Genomic DNA, 17319 nt, shown 5'->3' with positions numbered 1-17319 from the left:
CTGAGAGTCGCATCTGGGCTGGCGAGCGGAAGAGCTGAGATGAAGGCGAGGCACAGCCAGTCTGCAGAGGACCTTGGAGAGCCCCCAGCTCAATTTCTCCCACCTGGTTTTAGCAGGCGGGGCTGGAGTGGGAGTGAGCCCGGGTGGCTCACTGACCACTGGGCTTGGTTTAGGCGCCAGCGCTTAGCACACGGCCTGGTACTTAGTAGGTGTTTAAAAATGCTATTGACCCACTGACCCGTGTCTCGTCCAGTCACCCGGCAGAGATGGAGAGACGTGGAGTGTGGTGGGGGAGAAACGATCAATCAAGCGATTATTAGGCACCTACTATGTACCAGGTGCTCCCCGGGGGCCTGGAAGGGAAACCAGAGTGGGGGGAAGGGGGAGGGAGATGCCGCATTTGCACCCCGTTCTGATTATTCCGGGGTTTATTCAGCACGTTCACAGAGACCCGGGTGGAGGGGAATAGAGTCACTCATTTATTGACCGCCACCCTTCCTCCGCCTTCCGTCTGCCTGGGGAGAGAATGGTCTACACTAGGAGACAGTCCACGGGAGGAGGGGCCTTCTTGGAGGAGGGGGCCAGGTGTCCGAGGGGGACACCAAGAGGGGGACAGGTAAGAGATCGCGCTGGATGCGGAGTCGTAAAAGTCCCACGTGTGCACAAAGTCCACGTGCACCCAGACTCCCCCCCCCCCCCCGCCCCGGGACACTCCTGGGGTCTCCGGCGCGGCTGCCTCCGGACACGTAACGGAGTCGGCGAGGAGGGGCAACAATGCAGCAGCTTTGGTCCCGCCCACTCGGAGGGGGTGGGGGAGTGAGCGACACTAGGGGGAGGGGGAGAGAGGCGAGAGCGACCCTGCTACGCCTGCGCACTGGCTCCCGAGGGACCTTTTTTTTCCCACCTCCCTCACCGTGGGTGCTCTCTAGCGCGCCCTCTCTCCCTCGGTGCCAGTGCGCACGCGCTAGATGGAGAGGTCCCGGAAGAGGAAGCCACGTGCGACCCGGAAGCAGCCCCCTCCACCGGCGCCCTTACCTCCGCCTCCTCCCCCGCCCGCGTCGGAAGAGATTGACGACCATGCGGCCGAAGGCGTTCTCGGGGAAGGAGGACTTCCGTCCTCCCCGCCCCTTCCGGTTCCTGTTGCGGCTCCGGACCCGGCCTCGGCGTCTGCATCTGCTTGTGAAAAGGAGGAGGACATGGCGCTGTTCGAGCAGATGCGCGCCAACGTGGGGAAGCTGCTCAAGGGCATCGACAGGTGCGGGCAGGCAGGACTCGGAGGGCTCTGGGGCCGCAGGGGCTGGGCCTGAGAACAGGCGGGGAGGGAATTTCCGGGCCGCGCGAACACGGCTGCGTGCGGCGTTCAAGGCCCCGCACAGCAGCCCATCCACAAGCGCTTACTTAAAAAATAGTGAGACAGCCCCTGTTCTCCAGGAGCTCACGGTCTACCCCGGGAGGCGACGCGCGTAAATCAGTAGGTGCCAAATAGATGCCAGTCATTACAAAGTAATGGGGGTGTACGGGGAAGAATTCAGGAGCTGAGCTTCGAAAGAAACCAGGGATCCTACGAAGTGGGCGCGAGGGAGAGCATCCCAGGGGCGGGGGACAGCCTGGACAAAGGCTCGGAGGCAGGAAATGGAGCTCGAGGTCAGAAGTGTGGAGTGCAGGAGGGGAATGGTATAAAGAAGCTGGAAAGGTAAGTCAGAGCCAGGATGGGGGGGGTTGTTAATCCCCAGCACCCCCGCTCTCTGTTGTGTAAAAGGAAGGGGTTGGATCGAATGCCTTCTAAGACAAAAAGCAGCCTCTTCAGGTGACTGAGTAGAGGAGTGACAGTCAGACCTGAGCTCTAGGAAAGTCAGGGAGGCAGCTGCGTGGAGGAGGGATGGGACAGGGAGAACCTGGAGGCTGGGAGCCGACTGGGAGGCTGCTGCTGGCCTCCCTGCCTTCCGATGAGAGAGACAGCATGCAAACAGCTGTGTACACAGGAGGAGCTGGAGATGACCGTGGCACCCAGGCGGGCTTTCAGGAAAGGCCTCCTGCAGAGGAGGGAGGGGAAAAGCAGTGAGGAAGCACCTGCTGTGTGCCAGGCACTGGTCAGAAGCATCTCCTGTGACCCTCACGTTGCTGCTTGCTGCTTGTTCTTCTCAAAGAGGACCCTGATACTGTGACATGCAAGTGAATTGGATTTGAATGAAGGAGGTCTGTGCAAAATTACCAGCCTCACTTTCTCCTCTGGAGCCAGCGGCAAGATAGAGATCAGGATGACTGGAGATGGCCCAGCAATCTAGGAAGTAGATACTATTATTGTTCTTGTTTTTTACAGTTGAGTAAATTGAGGCAGACAAGAGGTTAAGTGACTTGCCCAGGGTCACACAGCTAGTGTCTGAGGCAAGATTTGAACTCAGGTCTTTCAGGCAGAAGGTGAGATTTTAGTTGAGACCAGAAGGAAGCCTGGAGGCAGAGATGAAGGAGAGAGAGCCTTCTAGGCATGGGGGAGACAGCTAATAAAAATGCCCAGAGTTCAGAGGTGAGAGGAACAACCAGGAGGCCAGAGTAAGGTGTAAGATGAAAGAGAGGGCATTAAAAGCTAAACAGTATTTTCTCTTTGATCCTGGGGGTGGTCTGAGCCCCTGGAGTTTGGCATGATGGCGTGGTCAGGCCAGTGCTTTAGCATCTGAGGGGAGGCTGGATGGGAGTAGGATAGACTTGTGGCAGGCAGCCCCCCAAGAAGATGCTGTGCTGGGTTCAAGGAATACACATAGAAAGAAAGGAGGCCCCTATTCCTACTCAGGAACTTCCATTCTGTCTGGGAGGAGGCAACCTGTCAACATAGGCAGAATCAGTGGTAGATTAAGAGGGAGGGCACCGCAGTGGTGGGAGTCAGGCAAAGCCTCATTAGGGGGTGGCTTGAGCCCTCTTGGAGGAAAACTGGGGGGGTCATCCTCACCTCCTCACTCCCTCTTCACCACCACCACCCTCCTTTCTACCTTTGTAGAAAGGTAGAGCCTGTGGGTGCAGGCTCTCACACCTGAACCAGGCTAGTGGCCTGCTGGTGGGTCTGCCTAACTCAGTGTCCCCCCACTCCAATTCACCCTCCACTCAGCTGTGAAATCTATCTTCCTAAAGCACAGACCTGACTCCCCCATTCAGTAAACTCCAGCATCAAATATGAAATCCTCTGGCCTTTAGAGCCTTTCATAAGCTGGCCCTTTCTTGTCCTTGAGCACCTTCTTCCTCTCTTCATGTTATAGGGTCCAGTGACACTGGCCTTCTCTCAGCAGTCATTCCCACCTCCAGACTCCAGGCATTTTCTCTGGCTGTGCCCCAAGCCCAGGGTGCCTTCCTCCTCATCTCAACTCCTGGCTTTCCTGGCTTCCTTTACTTCTCAGCTAAAATCCCACCTAATGGTGAAGGCTTTTCCCATCCCCCTCAATGCCGGTGCTTTTCCCTTGGAAGATTCTCGTTTGTTCTGTTCGTGTCTTGTTTGCACACTCTGGCTTTCCTGTTATCTCCCCCACTGCACTGTGGACTTCTTGAAAGCATCTCCTGCCTTCCCCTGTGCCCCGTAGCCAGTGGCTGGTGCCTAGCGGGCATGCACTCATTGATGAGTTTATCCTTGAGGGTCCTAGGGAGCCAGCAGAGTTTATTGAGCAGGGGAGGGGCCCCGCATACCTGTGCGTTCATTTTTGTGTGAAGGATGTGGTGGAGTCAGAAGGCAGAGATGGAGAATTAGGAAGTTGGTGCAGAAAGCTAGGCTGGGAATGAGAGGGGCCTGAGCTGATGTGCTGGTGATGGGAGGAGAGAAGAGGGAAACCCGGGCGGGAGAGAGGGGGCCTGAGGAAAGACCGGCGATTACGATCTCATCTGCCAAATCGTGAAGGGTTCAGGAGTGAGAGCGGTGGATCACTTTTTCTAACAGTTGAGAATAGAGAGAGGTTTTTTAAGGATGGGGGGAGACCTGGGTCTCTTTGAAAGAAGAGAAAGAACCAGTCCTGAAAGGATTGAGGGGGAAGGGATTGGGAGGGGATACTACTGGGGAAGATGGGGGAGATGGACTCACAGGGGCATCTTGGCAAAGACCATTATTTTGTACCATATAGCCTACACGATGAATACGGGGTGTGGGATGTGGGGAGGGGACCACCAGCTGCCGGAGGGACCAGGAAAAGCCTCTGTCTGAGTGGTCTCCAAACCGAGCTTTTAATGAAGCCAGGGGTGAGGAGACAAGGCGTCTCAGACCTGGGGGACGTTGGAGAATAAGACAGCCCCCTGTACAGGAAGTGGCAGGCTGGGTCTGTGTGGCCAGAACATAGAGTTTATGAGGCTGGGTGATGCGTATAAATAAGCCTAGAGAGGGCTTGGAGCCAGTTTATGAAGAATTTTGGTCAATCAGCTAGCATTTATTAAATGTTACCATGTGCCAGAGCTGAGAGATGCAGCAAAGGGCAGAAGACAGCCCCTGCCCTCAGGGAGCTCACAGTCTGATGGGGAGACAACATGGAAAGGACTCGGGCACCAACCACACAGACAGGATGGGGGGGAGGGTCCTCAGAGGGAAGGTGTTCCAGGCCCCGGGGTACAGCCCAGAGGTGGAGGGTCTTGTTCGTGGCACAGGTCAGGAGGTCTGGGCCACTGGATCAAAGAGGACAGAGAAGGGTCTAAGGTGGGAGAAGGCCGGAAGGGTGGGAGGGGGCCATGTTATGAGAGGGTTTGAATGCCAAACGGGGTTTTGTATTTGTTCCTGGCAATAGTGGTAAGGAATTGTTAGAGTTTATTGAAGAGAAGAATATGGCGGTCTTGTGTTTAGGAGCATTAGTTTGACAGCTGGAGGATAGACTGGAATGTGGAGAGACTTGTAACAGGCAGTCCCCTGCCCCAGCAGCCTCCTGAAGTGGTCCAGGCATGAGGTGAAGAGGGTGGGAATGAGGTCAGAGGAGAGAAGAGGGCGTAGCCAAGATGTTATGCAGGCAGAAATGACCACTGTCACTGCGGGGATGGGAGAGAATGAGAGCGAGATGGTGATGTCCTGAATAAGAAGAGGAGAGAGCTTGAGGGCAAAGGGGAGGAGTTCTGTTTCAGACGTGTTAATTTAAAGATCTCTATGGGCCGGTCCAGTTCAGGATGTCCAAATGCTAGCTAGGAGGTCATGGGGGAGCTAAGTTAGGGCTGGATAAGTATATTTGAAGTCATCAACACGGAGATGATTGAATCCATGGGAGCCAGATGAGCTAGATCACCAAGTGAAGATGTAGAGGGGGGGAAGAGGAAGGCCCAGGACATGCCCACGGTTATTGTCATGAACCGGAAGAAGATCCAGCAAGCAAAGAAGACAGAAGGAGTGGTCAGAGAGATGTTCTAGATGAAATGCTTTAAATGCAAAAAAAAAAAAATTTAAAGGGGGAGGGTATGTTTAATTTTATCCCAGAAGCCTTAGGAAGCTACTGGAGAGTTTGATCAGGGGCATTGTTGTAAGATCTGTGCCTCAGGAATATCACTGTAACAGAGGATGGTTTGGGAGTTGGACAGTTAGATTGGGTAACTGAGGTCCATGGGTGGTACAGTATGTAGAGCTCCAGACTTGGAGTGAGGAAGGCCTGAGTTGGAATCCTGCCTCAGTTGTGTCCCGTAAGTTCCTGTGTGACTCTAGGCAAATTATTTCTCTCTGACTTAGTTTCCTATCTATAAAATGGGGATGATAATAGCCTCCCAGGGTTATTGTGAGGACCCAATGAGATAACCATAACTGTAAGGTAAATCTTACAGTGGTCTCTAAGTGCTAGCTGTCATGATTATTCTCTAACCCTCTCATTTTATAGATGAGGGAACTGAGGTCCAGAGAGATTGCATTACTCAGGGTCACAGAGAGAGAAAGTGAAAGAGATGAAATTTGATCATACCTACAACAGTGGGCTATTTCCCATGGCCCCCAGGGGTAGGGCTCGGGGGCCCCAGAGGTCAAGGCTGCCTCCTTGGGGTCAGAGTGTCCTTCCCCCAATGCCATCTTCCTGCATCATTGGGTTTTCCTCCAAGTACCATCTTGGACCTCCCAATCCAGAGCAGAAAGCCACCCGGTCTAACCCCTTTATTTGGTAAGTGTGTGTTTGACATTGGATTGGCTCGAAGGGAGGTGTCCTCATAGGGGAAGAAAGTCCTGTCCTCATCCATGCTGTGTCTTCCCCCTGCCAGGTACAATCCTGAGAACCTGGCCACCCTGGAGCGCTACGTGGAGACCCAGGCCAAGGAGAACGCCTACGACCTGGAAGCCAACTTGGCCGTGCTTAAGCTGTGAGTAGCCAGGAGGACAGGCTGGGCACTGTAGCTGGGCCTCTCCCAGCTGGGGCCACGTCTGACCAGGGGCCTGATGCCCAAAGGACACAGGGCGAGCACTTTGAGCAGACACAGAGACAATATGCACACATGTTCATGTGGCTTTTCACATGGGATTTGTTAGAGCCCCAGGGGTCTCCTGGGTTGTCTAGTCCAGTCCCAGCCCTGGCAAGAATCCTTTCTGCAGCAAAGCCAAGAAGGGGTCAGCCAGACAGCTGTGAGTGGCAAATCCCCTCCCTCTGCAGTGTTCCCTGACAGCCAGCTTCCTTTGGCTTCTCTGCACCGTCTCCCCACTGCTGCTGGCTCTGCCCTCTTACCTGGCAAGGCCAGGATCATCCCCCCCACACACACAGGATGCCCAGCAGAGAAGGTCCTGGGTTCAGATCCTGCCCCCAATGCTGGGCACATCTGGCCATGGACAAGGCCTTTCACGGACTTGTTCTGGCATCCATTGTCTCCTCTATCCAACGAGAAAGTCACAGGAGCCTGTGCAAGGAATTTTTGTGAGAGAGTCTTCAGTGAGAGAGTGTGTGTAAAATGCTTCATAGACTTTGAAGGGCTGTAGCAATGCCAGGTTTTCCCTTGTCTCTGCTCCCCCAGCCCTGTCTTTTTCAGGCCAGCCTCCACTTCAGCTGATCTCACAGAGCAGGCCGTGGATGGGCTAGGGCGGGGATGGGGAAGTCCTTGATAAAAGGATGTGTTCTGTACCATTATTCCCTCTCCCAGATGAGGCCCTGGGAGGTTCCCCCTGCATCCCAGATGAGGAGGGGGCAGAGCCCAGCTTCAGGCCCAAAGCATTGGCACTGTAATCGATGGCTCTTCCCCCGTGTCCTTCGCCTCTGCTGCCTCCAGTGATGTCTTGCTGCATTTGTCCCCAGGGCACTCTGCTCTCTGCATACAGAAGGGTCATTTCAGGCTCCAGCAAACATTTAGCAAAGCACCTACTGTGTGCAGGGCATCTGGATACAGAGGCCAAATGGAAAGTAGTTCCTGCCTGCAGTGAGCTCATTTCTCTCCTGTGTTTCAAGGGGCAGTGGAGGTGGGGCTGAGAGCAGGGGACAGAGCCCCTGCCTGTACCAAGAACACTGGCGCTTCAGCTCCCTCACCCACCCCCACTGGATGTGGAATTAGCTGTTATTATTAGAACCATAAGGAGCTTTGAGTTACATTCTGCTGAGGGTGTGGCAGAGCTAATGCAGCTGGGGGCTCTGCTGAGGGTGCGGCCCCCCCCCACCATCACCATCACTGAAGAATGCCCCCATTTTCTTGCCTCCCAGTCACCGCCCTTCAGGGCTCTCCCTAACACCCTTCTCTCATTCAGTGGTAAGGGATGGCAGCTGACTGGGGCACCCTCAGCATCCAGCAAGTACCTGCTTTGTGCAGGGCCCTGGGCGTGGAGCAGGGAGGCCCAGCCCTGCCCTCATGGAGCTGAATGCCTGGCCAGGACGTTGAGCTCATTACAGATTTCTTTGGGGTCAGGGAGCTGTCTCTGGGCAGGAACCTGGCCAGGGCTGGGGCAGATCTAACAGACCCTGTCCTCAGGAAGCTTCTCTTTTGTTGCAGAGATAGGCCATGTGCCCAGAGGAGAATTGTTTAGGGGGCAGGGGAGTCAGCCCCCCAGTGACACCGACCTCTTACACCTTCCTCTCCCCTGTTTCCTCAGATACCAGTTCAACCCGGCCTTCTTCCAGACCACAGTGACAGCCCAGATTCTGCTGAAGGCCCTCACCAACCTCCCCCACACGGACTTTACCCTGTGCAAGTGCATGATTGACCAAGCTCGTGTATCCTTCCATCCCTGGTGGGGCGTGGGGGCAGGTGCAGGGAGCCCTTCGTGGTCAGGAGAAGGCTTTGGTGGTATCCTCCCAGTCCTCCCAGCTCAGGAAGTTGGACTGAGCGAGCCCTTCCAGCCCCACCCCTGCCCTCAGCCCCCTTGCCACTTAATTGGATTCTTCTGTTTGTCATTGCGTCTCTTGTTCTCAGCTCTCATTGGTTCTCCTCTGGGGTCTCTGGTGATTGGTCCGTTTTCCCATGGCCAGACCCGCCCCCTTGGAGGCTAGTTGTTGCTTTGGAAGAAGAGGGGTTCCTGAAGTCATTCAGGTCTGTATTTCATGTCCTTCCCACTCAGTGCCTGAGAGGTCATTTTCCTTAATGCATGCCCATCTCAGCAAGAAGAGCAGCCCATCAGGCAGATCCTGTACTTGGGAGACTTGCTGGAGACCTGTCATTTCCAAGCTTTCTGGGTGAGCTGTCCCTGCCCCAAGCTGGGTTCAGGCCCCTCTGCCCCTCTGGCCCCAGTACACACAGTCAGCAGCTGTCCCAGCCCATAGGTGGGCAGAAGAGGTCTTTCCTGGCTGTGTACGAGTTTGAGGACAGAGCCTGGGGCTGGGCAGAGCAGAGGATGAGGCAAAAACCCCTCCCAGAGCTAATCCCAGGGCTTGGGAAGTCTGACTTCTGGCCTCAGTTCTTCCATCTGCCACACTAGGTGACCTTGAGCAGTGCCCTTTCCAGGCCTCACCTCATTTTTGTAAAGTGGAGTCTCCTGCTGAGGTGATCTCTGAGGCCCGTTCAGTTCATGGTCTCCCGAGGGGAACATTCTCTGTTCAGCAGTATCTGTTGCCTGGCATATGCATGCCCACTTTCTTCTTGGCTCAGAAAGTTTGTCCTTCATTCTCAAAGAGGACCAGCTCAGAAAGGGAACAGCAGGATAGTAGACAGTCAGGCAGCAAACGCTTAGTAAATGCCTATTGTGTGCCAGGCACTATGCTAAGGGCTAGACATTTAAAAAAAAAAAAGCAGGTGCCCATCGGAACCCTCCAGGGGCTGGGGGGCTGGTGCCAAGAAAGCACTCCTATACAGCCAGAATACAGACATGCCAAATAGGCGGGGATCCACAGAGGCAGGCGGGACTTGAGCTGCGATCTGATGGAAGCCAGGTGAGGAGGGAGAGAGATCTGGGCGCAGGAGCCAGAGACGAGCAGCTGTGGTGGCCAGTGAAACAGCAAGGAGCCCAGTGTCTGCTGGGGGATGAGGTCAAAGGCAGGAAACAGCCTGGCCCGAAGGCTTTTCAAAGCCACACAGGAGTTTCTGGCTTAGCCTAGAGGCAATTAGGAGCCTCTGGAGCTGGTTGATTGAATAGCAGAGTGGCCTAGGCGTTAGGAAGATCACTTTGATCGCTGAGCCGAGAATGGGTTAGAGTGGAGAGAAACTGGAGGCAGCAAAACTAAGTGGCAGAGCATTACAACGATCCAGGCGGGAGCCAGCTGGTGACGTGTCAGAGGAGAGAAGGAGAGTTACCCCAGAACCGTCCCAGGTCACAATAACGGGTCTGGACCGATTGGACTTGGCGGGGAGGGGGGCTGGGAGGCAGTGAGAGAGCGAGGGAGCCAAGACGGCTCCCAGGTTGTGAGTCTGAGGGACGCAGGAGGGCGGTGCCCCCTACAGTATTAGGGAAGGAGGAAAGAGAGGGAAATCTGTTTTGGACATAGCGAGTTTACTGGAATCCAGTTTAACCATGTCCAGCAGTCAGTTGGAGATGTGAGACTGGAGGTCAAGAGAGAGGTTAGGGCTGGACAAATAGGCCTGAGAAACATGGTCATTGAAACCATGGGAGCTGATGAGATCACCAGGAGATCGAAGAGAATAGCACGTGGGATTATCAGGAGTGACCTGAATGCACATCCAGCCAGGGGCTGGAAAAGGGCGGTCACGCAGGTAGGAAGAGAACCGGGAAAGAGCCGTGGCCCAGAAACTTAGAGCAGATGAGCAGATCTGGGGGCAGTGGAAAATGTCACCAGCCACAGGGGGATCCAGGCGAATGACCTTTGAGATCACGGGTGAGTTTGGAGAGAGCGGTTTCAAATGAAATCAGAAGCCAAATTGTGGAGAATTAAGAGACTGAGAGGAAAGGAAGTGGAGGGGCCGGCCTATAGCCAGCCTTCTCAAGGAGTCTAGAAAGGAGAGGGTATGTGTGTGTTCGTATTTCTTCCTCCCCGCCCTTCTTCCCTGTGACTGGAAAGGGCATCGCCCTCCTCCCAGTGCTTCGGCCTCATAACCCAGGAATCATCCTGGACTCCTCGCTAGCTCTCATCACCCAATCCCCCCATCCGCACTCCATGTCTGATCAGTCCGGTCCTCTTATTTTTGCTTTCAACAGTTGTCGTATAAACTCCCTTCTCAGGTGAGGGTTTTTGAGGTTGGGGGAGACACAGATGTGTTTGTAGGCTACAGGGAAGCAGTCCATAGACAGGGCTTAAATATAAGTGAGAGTAGGGATGATAAAGGAGGCAGTCTGCTAGAGGAGACAGGATGGAAGAGGATCACCTATGCATGTCAAAGGGTTTGCCTTTCCAAGGAGCAGAGCCACTTGTTGAGATGAGTAAAGGAGGAGGAGGAAGTGGCGGAAGGCATCTAAGTGATAGGAGATGAGGATGGGAGAAGGCGGAGCTCTTCATGAATGACTTTCAGTTTTTTCAGTGAAATATGAGGCAAGATTCTCACTGAGGATAGAGTAAGGGGGAGCCATGGGAGGTTTAAGGTTTGGACGAGCTGCTGTGGTAAGTATTATGGCGAGTTCATTAAGGAGATGTAAAAGAATTGCCTTGCCGCTGTGAGGGCCCAATTGAGATTACTGTGACATAAATTTGTAGTGGACCCAGTCAACTGAATATCCTGATTTTCTCCAGCTTAGTTCAGCAGCATGTCTGACTCATGCCTCTTTTACAGCATGCCCTAGATGAGAACATGGATCTCCTTCTCCTTAATGGAATCACAGGCTTTGAAGACTCCGTCCGAAAGTGTGAGAAAACCTCCCCCACTCCCCCTCCAGTTGAAGTGAGCAGTCTTGACTAGAGAGGAAGCCCAGAGAGGGGCTGATTGGGATAGGAGGTAGATAACTCCTAAGGAGGGAGATTGCCTCTGATCCTCTTCCCCTTTCCGATCCCCACAGTTATCTGCCACGTTGTGGGCATCACATATCAACATATCGACCGCTGGCTGCTGGCTGAAATGCTGGGAGATCTGTCAGGTAAGGCCTGCCTTGGAGAGGAAAACACAGGACTTGTGTCCTTATGCACCATGCGTTGGCTGGACCTGTATGTTTCTGAAGCGTGTTCATAGTCTACAAGAGCAGCTATATGTTCTGCCTAGTACCCCAGCAACAAGTCCTTCTTGAACACTTAGTGTTTGTTAATTCATTTATTAAACATTTGTTGTTAAACAAATAACAGTAGGGAACTAGGAAAAATAGAGCTTAGGTGAAACCCACTCCCTGACGCTGCATACTTCCTGGTCTCGTAGGGTGCCAGAGTTCACAGATAACTGTAATACCCTCCTTTTATGTGTTAACTGCTTGCAGAGTGGGGTCAGAATGATACAATACAATAAACATTAAATGTCTGCTATGTGCCAGGTACTGTGCTGAGCACTGGGGATACAAATAAGAAAAAGAAAGAGGTTCCCTGCCCTCAAGGAGCTTAGAGTCTAAGGAAGGAAAACAGCTTACGAGAGGAAGCCCAGAAGCTTAAAGGGAGGGACAGGAGGCTGTGCTGTTGGTGGGATCAAAACCAAGCAGTGCTGCTGTTGGGAAGTGAAGAGTTGGCCGGGCTTTTAGCCTTGAAAGAGGGCTCAGAAGAGGGAGGCTTTGGGAGGCGAGGTGGCAGCTGAGGATTCTGCTAAGGCCTGAGGAGCAAAGCCAAGCTCAGCTCTGCGGGGGGTCTGATAGTAGAGTCAGGGGATGGGTGTCACTGCAGAGTCCCCGTGAGCTCATCCTCAGATAGGACAGGATTGCAGCCTAGAGTGTACTGCCAGCCCTCAAGGATCATACAATCTTCCTGGAGACAGAAGACTTAACAGGAGACAAACATGATTGATTACCAAGCTGGGGTTGCTTCAGTGGGGCCCTGAGGGGAGGCGTTGGGGGGTGTGTGGGGGAGGGCATCCCCAAGCCCCAGCTGTCCCATCCCTTTTCCAAGACCCCTCCCCCTGGAGGGTGTCCCTACTATTGATCCAGCTTGGGGGGTGGGGGGTGGCCTTGAGTCTCTTTCTGACCTCCCTTCCTATCCCATTCCAGACAACCAACTGAAAGTGTGGATGAGCAAATACGGCTGGAGCTCCAATGAGGCAGGACAGGTCTTCATTTGCAGCCAAGAAGAGAGTATTAAACCCAAGAACATTGTGGAAAAGATCGACTTTGAGAGTGAGCCCCCCCTCGAAGGGCCCTGGGCAGGGGAGGCCCCAGGCCCGAGGGGCGGTGGGCACACGTGGCAGACAACACCGAGGACTCCGGTGGGGGGCTCTCCTTCCCATCCCCGGCTTGGTCACTGGCGATCAAAAAATAGAGGGCCCTGCGTGGCATCACTGGGCAGTCTAACTTTCGGTCCTTTGAGGGAGTCCCAGTGTCTTGCCCCTCGAGGAGATACCTTTCTGACTGGAGAGTGGGGGGTGGAAGATTGGAACAAGGGGCTCGCCCAGGGAGGGCTCTGTGTGTGGCCTCCCCCTGATCCTGAGTCTGGTTTTCCATTTCTGCTTCTAGGTGTTTCCAGCATCATGGCCTCCTCCCAGTAACTCCTTCTGCGGAATGTCTCCTCCCTTTGCATACAGCCAGCTTCTTAAATAAAAGCCCTTTACTTCCTGGCGCTGCCTCTTGCTGAAGCTTCCTTCCAGATTCTATCCCTGGGCCCCTTGGGTGGAGGCGGAGATTTAACCTTTCCTCTGCAGCCCAGGGTACCCTGCCTTCTACCCTTGTGTTTCCCAGGCTGCCCACTAGAGGGAGTAGTGGAGTGGCCAGCCAGGCTGGTTCTCCCACTGAGGGGTGGGCTGTGTTGTGGAGAGGGGGGCAGCTAAAGAACGTTGACTCCCGGCCTGTTTCTTGTCCTACGGCGGGGAGCCACTCCCTCTCTGGTTGCTGGTCCCAGGGCCCTGAGTTTTGGAGTTACCCTGCTGACTCCTTTCTGGGTGAGGCTGCGCTCAAGCCCCGGAGTGGGGCTATGGCAGGTGGGGGTGGGGGGAAGGTTCTGGAGACACTCTAGGGAAGGGGGAAGGCTTGAGACAATCCTGCTCTCCTGACTTGTTTACGGCAACAGGACTTGTGTTTCCCCCTGCAGCCCACTTCCCCTTGCTGACCCTGACCCCAGCACTGACTGACCTGAAGGAGAAGCCAGATGTGTTGGGGCTTCAGAGGGAGTATTAAGAAATGTGGGAGATATGAGGGAGATAGTAGTAGGTGAAGCATATGAATGACCTGAGTCAGCCCCGAGGACATATGGAGCCTTAACCTCTGCAAAGAACACTCCCTCCCACCCTGGACTTAGGGCCAGAGTTGAGTCACCTGCAGGGTAGAGGAGGAATGATGGACTGCGCTCACAAATGCTCCAGCTCAGGGATTCTGTGGGCAAGATTGGGGGGAAGGGGGGCTGTCGACCATTGATTTCTGGCTGCACAGATTTGAGGTGTCTTAAGTGGGAGTAGTGGCCAGAGTGAGACCTTGTCCAGTGTGAGCCAGGGGTCTTCAGTTTTCTCCTCAGTTGGGCCTGAATTGGAAATGCTTTCTTGCCCCTTGTCTGCACAGACCCTGTACTCACTAGGCTTACCTGTATCAGTCTTTCCCCCTTGCCCCCCAATCCAAACAGATACGTGGGTGTGAACTCCAACCATCCAAAGTGAGGGCAGGTCCCCTGGAACTGGGGTGAAAAAACTAGGTGGCAGGCAGGTATGACCTCAGACCATCTCCTTCCACTTGTGTCTCCATATTTTCTCTGTGAAATGATGGATCCTGTGATCCCTCCCAGATACAAAATCTGAGTTTCCTGGTGGTGGCTGGATGAAAGGAACCACCTCCCTGTCCCAAAGAACACGAACACACACACACACACACACACACACACACACACACACACACCTCCCTGTCCCAAAGAACACGAACACACACACACACACACACACACACACACACACACACACACACACACACACACCCCACACCCCCAGGAGGGAGCTGATTCCCGGAGCTTGGGTGGGGCCCTTCTCACCTCTGCCCAGAAAAGACCAAAGGAAAAGCACTGTACAGAGTGACTCCTGATCCTCAGCCAGGCCTGAGGAAGCTTCCCGTAAGGAGAACTGGAGGCTTTCCCAACCCAGTTTAGTCTCTTGGCTGTCCTTAAGGTAGAGATAAGAAAGCAAACAAAGGGACTGGCCTGCCCAGGTTCGCATTTGTGTGTGGCACCCATGTCAGCATTTTGGTTGAAAGGGCCCTGAGATCAGGCCACATGAGGGGACCTCGAGCAGACAAGGTAGGAGAGGAGTGCCGTCCTCACTTACTCCCAGGATTGTGGGAGGAGCAAAGCTTGGATGGAGAGCAGCGTTGGCCAGGATGAAGCAGAATGGGCAGGAACTTGCCACACAGCAGTTGCAGGCTTGATCCAAGGAAAGGAGTCCCAAGAAGCCTAGTCCGATGTGCAGTGGGCTGCCCTGAGATCTTCCAGGAAGGGCTGCATGGCCGTCAACTCTACTAGGGTGTTCTGGGTGCTAAGTTCCCTGACCTCTCAGGCCAAAAGCGCACTAGTCACCCAAGTCCGGATTCCATGACTATCTGGCACAGGAGTCTGAATACACTTTGTGCCCTGGGCCAGTCTGCCTCTCCTTTGGCATCCTGGGGGTTCACTGTGTTGGTGCTGGCCTTCATGGGGATGCCCAATGAGTATAGCCCGCTGCAGCTCGGAGTTCCTGAGCTCGGGCAACGTACCAGCCTCGGCCTCCTCCGTCAGATGGATTAGGGGCCTGTTCCGCCATGCCCAGCCAGCTCTGATGTTCTTTGATCTAGCTCAACCCTTTCATTAAAGAGATGAACCACAGCTCCTAGAGAGGAGGAGACTTGGCCACAGTCCTTCAAGGAGTAAGTGAGGCAGCTGGGAATTGAATGCAGCTACGCCCTCAGATTCACATCAAGCCCTCTTTTCCTCTACGCCAGGAAGGAAAGCGGCTGTGCTTGCAACTTGTGGAGAAATGGTGGTTCTGGGAAGAAAAAAAAGGGGAAGGGGGAGTCAGGGGAGTGGCAGAAATGCAATCTTCATTCATTGCTCCTTATGAAGTTGGGAAATGCCTGGTTCTCACCTTTCCCAGGCAGCAACAAAAGACTAATATGAGCTCTATCGCAGGAGAGAATTCATGGGTAAAACCCAAGGAGAGGCAGCATATGGAGAGGGAACTGGATGGGGACTCCAAAGACCTGAATTTAAATCCAGCTCTCACCATGTGTTGGCTGACTCATCTTAACACAAGGCAAACTCTCCTTGAGCTTCAATTTCCCCATTTGTATTAACAAGAACAAAAATAATTATATCAATAAATACTGCAAAATCTTTTAACAAATACAAAATCCATTTCTGTTTTTTTTTTAAATAGAAGGATGTTTATATAGGAATAAACAGGCCTTTCCTTAAGATGGTAAATACTATATAGCTAAAATAATAGCTAGCACTTATATAATATTTAGTATGTGCCAGGCACTATGCTGAACACTAGAAATATCTCACTTGAGCCTCGTGACAATCCTGGGAGGTATTATTAACCTCATTTTACAGTTGAGGAAACTGAGGTAAACAAGTGACTTGCCCAGGGTGATACAGCTAGTAAGTGCCTGAGGTCACATTTGAACTCAGGTCATCCCGACTTCAGGCCCGGCTTCCATCCACTCACCGTCCCACCTTGCTGCCAAATACCAGCATTCTGTGTAATAGAAATAAACTGGAATCCCTTCCAATAAGATCAGGGGTGAAGCAAGGATGTCCATTGTCACCACTTCTATTCGATGTAGTGCTAGAAATGCTAGTTTTGACACTGAGTGAATAACAGATAAAAAACAAAATGATCACTTTCTGAAGATAATATATATATATATATATATATATATATTTAAAATGACATACTTAGAGTACCCTAAAGAATCAGCTCAAAATTAATTGAAACAATACTTCAGCAAATTTGTAGGATATAAAATAAATCCACAGACATCATCAACATTTCTACATAATACCAATTAAACAGCAGGAAGCATGAAATTTCATGTAACTAGAAAATACATAAAATACTTTGAGTTTCCTTATCAAGATACATGCGAGAACTTTATGAATACAACTACAAAGCCTTGATGGAAATAAAAATAAATCTAAGTAATTGGAGGGTAGGCTTAGCTCGAAATAATAAAAATTAATCTACTACTTAAATTAATTTACTTATTCAGTGCTATACCAATCAAATTACCAAAGGCTCATTTTATAGAGCTAGAAGACAAAAATAACAAAATTCATCTGGAGGAGCAAAAGGTCAAGAATTACAAGAGAATTAACTGGGGAAAAAATAGGAAGAAAGGGGGCCTATACCTATACTATAATGCAATGTCACCAAAACAATTTGTTAATGGCTGAGAAATAGATCAGTCATTGGAACTGATTGCATATAGGTACGAACCATTCGAAAATAAGTTAACCTAGTAGCCTAGTGTTTGATAAACTCAAAGACCCTCAGCTCTTAGAGTAGAGACTTAGCATTGGGGCAGCTAGGTGGCGCAGTGGATAGAGCACCAGCCCTGGAGTCAGGAGGACCTGAATTCAAATCCAGCCTCGGACACTTACTAGCTGTGTGACCCTGGGCAAGTCACAACCCCATTGTCTAGCCAAAAAATTTAAAATTTTTTTAAAAATTTTTTTTAAAAAGACAGTGTTACTATATGACAGAAACAGCTGGAAAAATTGGATAGCACTCTGACATAAAGAACATTTAGACCAACACCTCACACTACATCCCAAGATGAGTTCCAAATGGATACATGACCTAGATGCAAAAGTTCACAAATTAGAAGAGCAAGGGAAAAATTACCTTTCAGATTTATGGATAAAGGAAGAGTTCGTGACCAGACAAGGGAGAATCACAGATGAGCAAGAGAGGATCACAGAAGATAAAATGGGTAATTTTGATTATATAAAACTAAACAAGATTTTT

General features: G+C 52.2%; 1 protein-coding gene across 1 annotated transcript; it reads left to right on the top strand.

Moving 5' to 3' along the window:
- The first annotated feature begins 953 nt into the window (after window positions 1-953).
- Window positions 954-12957, top strand: EIF3K (eukaryotic translation initiation factor 3 subunit K). Its single transcript, XM_020978545.2, has 8 exons — window positions 954-1255; window positions 6184-6282; window positions 7988-8108; window positions 8493-8567; window positions 11050-11122; window positions 11273-11350; window positions 12395-12520; window positions 12857-12957. Exons 1-8 carry the CDS (start codon window positions 969-971, stop codon window positions 12886-12888), a joined length of 891 nt encoding a protein of 296 aa, XP_020834204.2. The 5' UTR covers window positions 954-968; the 3' UTR covers window positions 12889-12957.
- The last annotated feature ends 4362 nt before the right edge of the window (window positions 12958-17319 follow it).

Source organism: Phascolarctos cinereus, unplaced genomic scaffold (assembly GCF_003287225.1).
Source record: "Phascolarctos cinereus isolate Bilbo 61053 unplaced genomic scaffold, phaCin_HiC Scaffold_726;HRSCAF=1367, whole genome shotgun sequence".
Classification (NCBI taxonomy): Eukaryota; Metazoa; Chordata; class Mammalia; order Diprotodontia; family Phascolarctidae; genus Phascolarctos; species Phascolarctos cinereus.
This window is presented reverse-complemented; position numbering and strand designations above follow the sequence as displayed.

Bases quoted from the DNA above. Each gene is read 5' to 3' on its own strand.
- EIF3K (XM_020978545.2), top strand. From the start codon at position 969: ATGGAGAGGTCCCGGAAGAGGAAGCCACGTGCGACCCGGAAGCAGCCC. The intron at 6,283-7,987 runs GTGAGTAGCCAG...CTGTTTCCTCAG, and splicing joins AACTTGGCCGTGCTTAAGCT to ATACCAGTTCAACCCGGCCT. The intron at 8,568-11,049 runs GTGAGCTGTCCC...CCTCTTTTACAG, and splicing joins GTCATTTCCAAGCTTTCTGG to CATGCCCTAGATGAGAACAT.